Source organism: Alligator sinensis, unplaced genomic scaffold (genome assembly GCF_000455745.1).
Source record: "Alligator sinensis unplaced genomic scaffold, ASM45574v1 scaffold1577_1, whole genome shotgun sequence".
Lineage (NCBI taxonomy): Eukaryota > Metazoa > Chordata > Crocodylia > Alligatoridae > Alligator > Alligator sinensis.
Genome location: NW_005843335.1, coordinates 157,063 through 161,352, shown reverse-complemented (window position 1 = coordinate 161,352; position 4,290 = coordinate 157,063). Strand labels below are relative to the sequence as shown.

Here is a 4,290-nt window from a genome sequence, read left to right as displayed (position 1 = left end):
GAAAAGCAGGCAATGCATTTCCCATATTTACCAGCGTCACTGATCAGCAATGCACGGTCTGAGCAAGCAGCTGTACTGGGTCTCTGCCTGGAACCAACAACTGGGGCAAAGCAAGGTGATTTCACCAGGCCGACACATGGTGACATGCCCGCTCTTTTCCTTCCCATTGCTCAGAAAGGCTTTTCAAAAGCACCACCCTAGGAACAGTATAGCCTGGGCAAACCCACACCAAGAGCGTGCTCTTGTGTTACTGAGAGTGGAAGGGAGACCTGAAATCAAAACCCAGATGCTAAAGACAGAAAGAGGGGCAAGCTCTCCGTCGTGTCAGCTTTGGCAGGGTCCATTGCAAGGAAGTGCTGAGCAACACTTGGACCCAGATTCTCCCCCACACCCGCCTCAGGAGATGCCTGGTACGAAATACCCTGGAAACAGAGCCCATGGGAATCCACTATGCTTTTATATTCTGCACTTTAATCAAGTGCACGTGCCCCCTCCAGAAATACGTGGAGCCATGACCTGTGGAGGTTTCCACAGAGGAGCTCTCTCAGTTGGTCACGTTGCCTGGGGCAGTTCTCAGAACATCAGGGAATCCCAGCCGGCAGGCAGAAAGCCACATTCGCCTGGGGCGAACACAGCTCGTGTACGAGGGAGACCATGAAAAATGGCACAGCGCCATCCAGAGTGCAGCGTGAGGCCTGAGGACCAGATGTTTAAAGTAGGCCCATCACAGCTACAATGCTGCATCCCTGCTACAACAGACCCACAGTTACCACTAAAAATCCAACTAGGTACATGAACAACTTTAAAAAAAATGGGCCCTAACACCTACCACTGGCTTCTTCCTCTAGTTTTTCGAAAGTATCCGTTAGAAATCAGAACACAGTAAAAAGAACAATTAAAGGGGCTGTACTCCCATACAGCCCAGGATATTCACTCTCTGAAAATTAGGCCTGCTTAAGGAGTTTCAAGTGAGGCTCCCTAGCATCACTAGTCACTTTAAGAAGCCTTGCCAAACTCATCTTGCGTCCCACAGAACAGGAACTGTGCGCACCACCCCCTTCGGAGCACCCGAAACCCCCTTCCCTGCAGCCTCGTTGAGGGGTGAACACAGAAGAACTCACCAAACCATTTAATATTTGGCTCCACTCTGGCCACTGTGCCCGGTGCCACTGTGGACTGGTACTGCAGAGGCTTGATCACTTTGCCACGCTTGTTCCTAAGTGCAACAAATGAGAACATGTGTAAGTATCGCGGAGCAGCGCACAACCCCCTACCAAGGGGGAGAATCTTATTTCACAAGATCACAGCTCAGCCTTTCCAACGCACTAGATATTCAGTGTTCACCTGGGCCTTGCATTCAGACGAGCCGACGCTGCGTGTTCGGCCACCAGACCAGACACCGAAACAACGGGGAATTAGCGTGTGCTGGCAGACCTCACCCATGCTGGAACATGGCCAAAGTGCCAAGGCTACCCTTGCAAAGCATGCCCGGGTGACTACGTGAATAAGGGCTCACCAAATAACAGCCAGGCATGGCCCTGCCTTGCCTACAGGAAAAGCTCCTCACCCCAAGTAACATGACCTCAGGCAATCACACTGACTGCAAGAAACATCTGGATGGAGGCAGCATCTGGGCACAAGGAATGAGCACAAAGACGTGTGTGTCTGCAGCCAGCCTTTCCTCCTCCATCAACTGATCACCCTAGGTGCACAACTGGAAGCAATAAAACCTCCTGGGCTCACTGCGAGATGAGGGGGCATCCCAGTCACCCACACAGCAGAGAAGAATGCGACTGATTGGAGCCCAACACTTTTCCACGGACTGTGCCAAGCAGGGGAGGGAGGGAGGCCTCTGAAAAACACCTCGCTAAGAGTTTCCACATTTTTGACTTGGTCCATTTTCACAAAGATGTTATTAAAAAACCCACGGTGGCTTCTAGTCAACACCTGCTGACGGGCACATAAAGGCACCTCTCGAGCGGCAAATGGAAGGAATGCTTCCAGACCAAAGGGAAACCAGCATTCCAGCTTCCCGAAATACCACTGCAGCAGACAGGTGACGTCCACAGCTGGTTTCAACAAACCATATGAAGCTTGTTACAGCTTGCAGCAGTGGTGCTCAAAGGACCAACTTCACAAGGACTCTCTCCCTCGTCCAACTATAAAAAGAATTAAAATTACAGTAAAGTGAGTGAGAAATAAGATCTTCCAGGAAAATGCCATGGTCCCTTCTCAGCAGTTGACATTAAACTTCCATCAGCTGCATCAATAGCAAGCCACCAGCCCAGAAGTTTTGAATGTTAGGCTTTTACGCTCCTCCCTCAATTCCTTTCCGAGTTAAGACTTGGCGTAAGAAAAGTGTGGTTTGAATAAAAGTAAAAATCCCTTGCGTCTTCCATCAAAACAAAATGAAACCTGGCAAATTCTGAAATCCTTAATTTGAACCAGTATCCTGAGAAAGCCGAGGGCATCTCCAACATGGCAGATGCACGTGTTCGTGGGGTGGTAGGCAGAGCCCTTCGAACAGACGGAGGCAGCGCTTAACACCCAAAGGGGCCCTGTGCAAGGACAGCCCTCCAGACATCTTTCAGGGACCCGACGTGGGTTATGCTGTGGTTAAAAATGAAGGCATGGAGCGTACCCCTGCTTTCCTGACCCTCGACCGAGATCAGATCAGCTGCTCTCTCCCTTAGACTCACAGGCCCGTGCCTTGTGCCTCTGGCCTCCTGCTGAGGGAAGAGCTGAAGGGAAAGCCCCAAAGCAGAGCGGCTAATACAGACTACGGGCTCCAGCCCGCAGCAAGGGGCTTGTGTCGGCAAACCAAACACCCCTTGGTTCCACCTTGCAGAGGAGGCTGGACCTAACCGAGTCAACACGTCCCACCGGCCACGTTACACGCGCGACTAGATCAGACCTACGGCACCGTGAACACGCTGGCTGGAGTGACGCGTTAGCAGCACGTGTGCGGGGAGGGAAATCATCGCAGGTTCGGTGGGAACTTTCTTTGGTTTATAAACGCGAAGCGGAGACGCAGGAAGCCCTGCCCCGCACGCACCAAAATCGGGAGCACGCCCACCGGGCACGCAGGACGTAAGCGGTGCGGGGCAAAGCGAGACCCTCGACACAAGGCTCCCGAGGAGGTGGAAGGGGAGCGCTCGGGGCCCGCGCGCGTCCCAGCCGCAGGAAGGGCAGGTGCCAGGGGCCGAGGGCTCGTCCGGGCTGCGCGTGCTCGCGGCACCGGGGACACTGCGAGGCTGGGCGGCGCGCCGGGAGGCCCCGCACATGCCCCCGGGCTGGGGACCCCCCACGCCGTGCTATAGCCCCTGCCAGGGACCCTCCCGGGCCCACGGCAGCACCCGGGGCTGCGTCTGCCTCAGCCCCAGCCCCGGCGCGTGGGCAGGGACCAGCGGGGGCCACGGATCTCACCTGCGCTCCTTCTGCCGGTACATGTTCAGGCGCCGGATGGTCGCCCGGTCCCGCATGTTGGTGCCGCCAGCGCCCTGCACCCGGTCTGCGGGGAGACGGAGGGTCAGCGCCACCAGGCACCCCCTGCCCCGGGGAACAGCAATGGTCCAGCCCGGGGCAGGGGCAACCTCCCCCCCCAGGAACAATGGCATAGCCCAAAGCATCACCCCCCCACCCCGCAATAGTGGCAGAGCCAAGAGACCCCCCCCCCCCCCGCAACAATAGTGGTACAGCCCAGGGGCAGAGCACCCCCCCCAACAACTGGCACAGTCCAGGGATTAGAAACGCTCCCCCCAACAGTGGCAGAGCCCAGAGGCGGGAAGACCCCCGGGGGACAGGCGCGGGGCCGCCGGCCGTACCGGGGTTGGTGCTGGCGCGGGACGGGTTGAGGCTGGCGCGGCCCTTGTAGCGCGGCTTCACCATGCTGAGGCCGGGTGGGGGGCTGCTCTCGGGAACGGCGGCTCCACGCGCTGAGACCAACCCGGAAGGGCCCGCCGCCGCACTTCCGGTGCCAAAGGGCACGCGAGGGGTGCGTACTTCCGGCCGCTCAGCGGGCTTCCGGTTGCTGTTGACACCGCGGTTGCCTTGACAACTGACCTTCCCTGCTCCCCTCCCACAAACACACGTGTGTGCAAGCCTGAGGGCCCTTGGCCCTCCTAATGGTCTGCCAACATCACCACGACCCAACCTGATACTGGGTTACGATACTGCCAGGGTGACATCACGCACAGGCCCTGAGGTGCGGCTGGTGACAGCACGGAGAGGACTCATCCTGCGCGCACCGGGCCACCCTGGGGCAGCTGGGCCAGGACGGCGGGGGCCCAG

General features: G+C 57.4%; 1 protein-coding gene across 2 annotated transcripts in view; it reads right to left on the bottom strand.

Moving 5' to 3' along the window:
* The window catches only part of GNL2 (G protein nucleolar 2), a 15,419-nt gene extending 11,434 nt beyond the window's left edge, over nucleotides 1-3,985 (bottom strand). For both annotated transcript variants that reach the window (XR_003092290.1, XM_006038384.2), the window contains exons 1-3: nucleotides 3,825-3,985; nucleotides 3,427-3,511; nucleotides 1,122-1,216 (exon numbers count right to left, since the gene is read on the bottom strand). Coding sequence is in view for 1 of the 2 variants with exons in the window: in XM_006038384.2 (XP_006038446.1) it covers nucleotides 1,122-1,216; nucleotides 3,427-3,511; nucleotides 3,825-3,888 (244 nt within the window). In the remaining variant the exon portion in view is untranslated. The remainder of the gene's footprint in view (nucleotides 1-1,121; nucleotides 1,217-3,426; nucleotides 3,512-3,824) is intronic.
* Nucleotides 3,986-4,290: the final 305 nt, after the last annotated feature.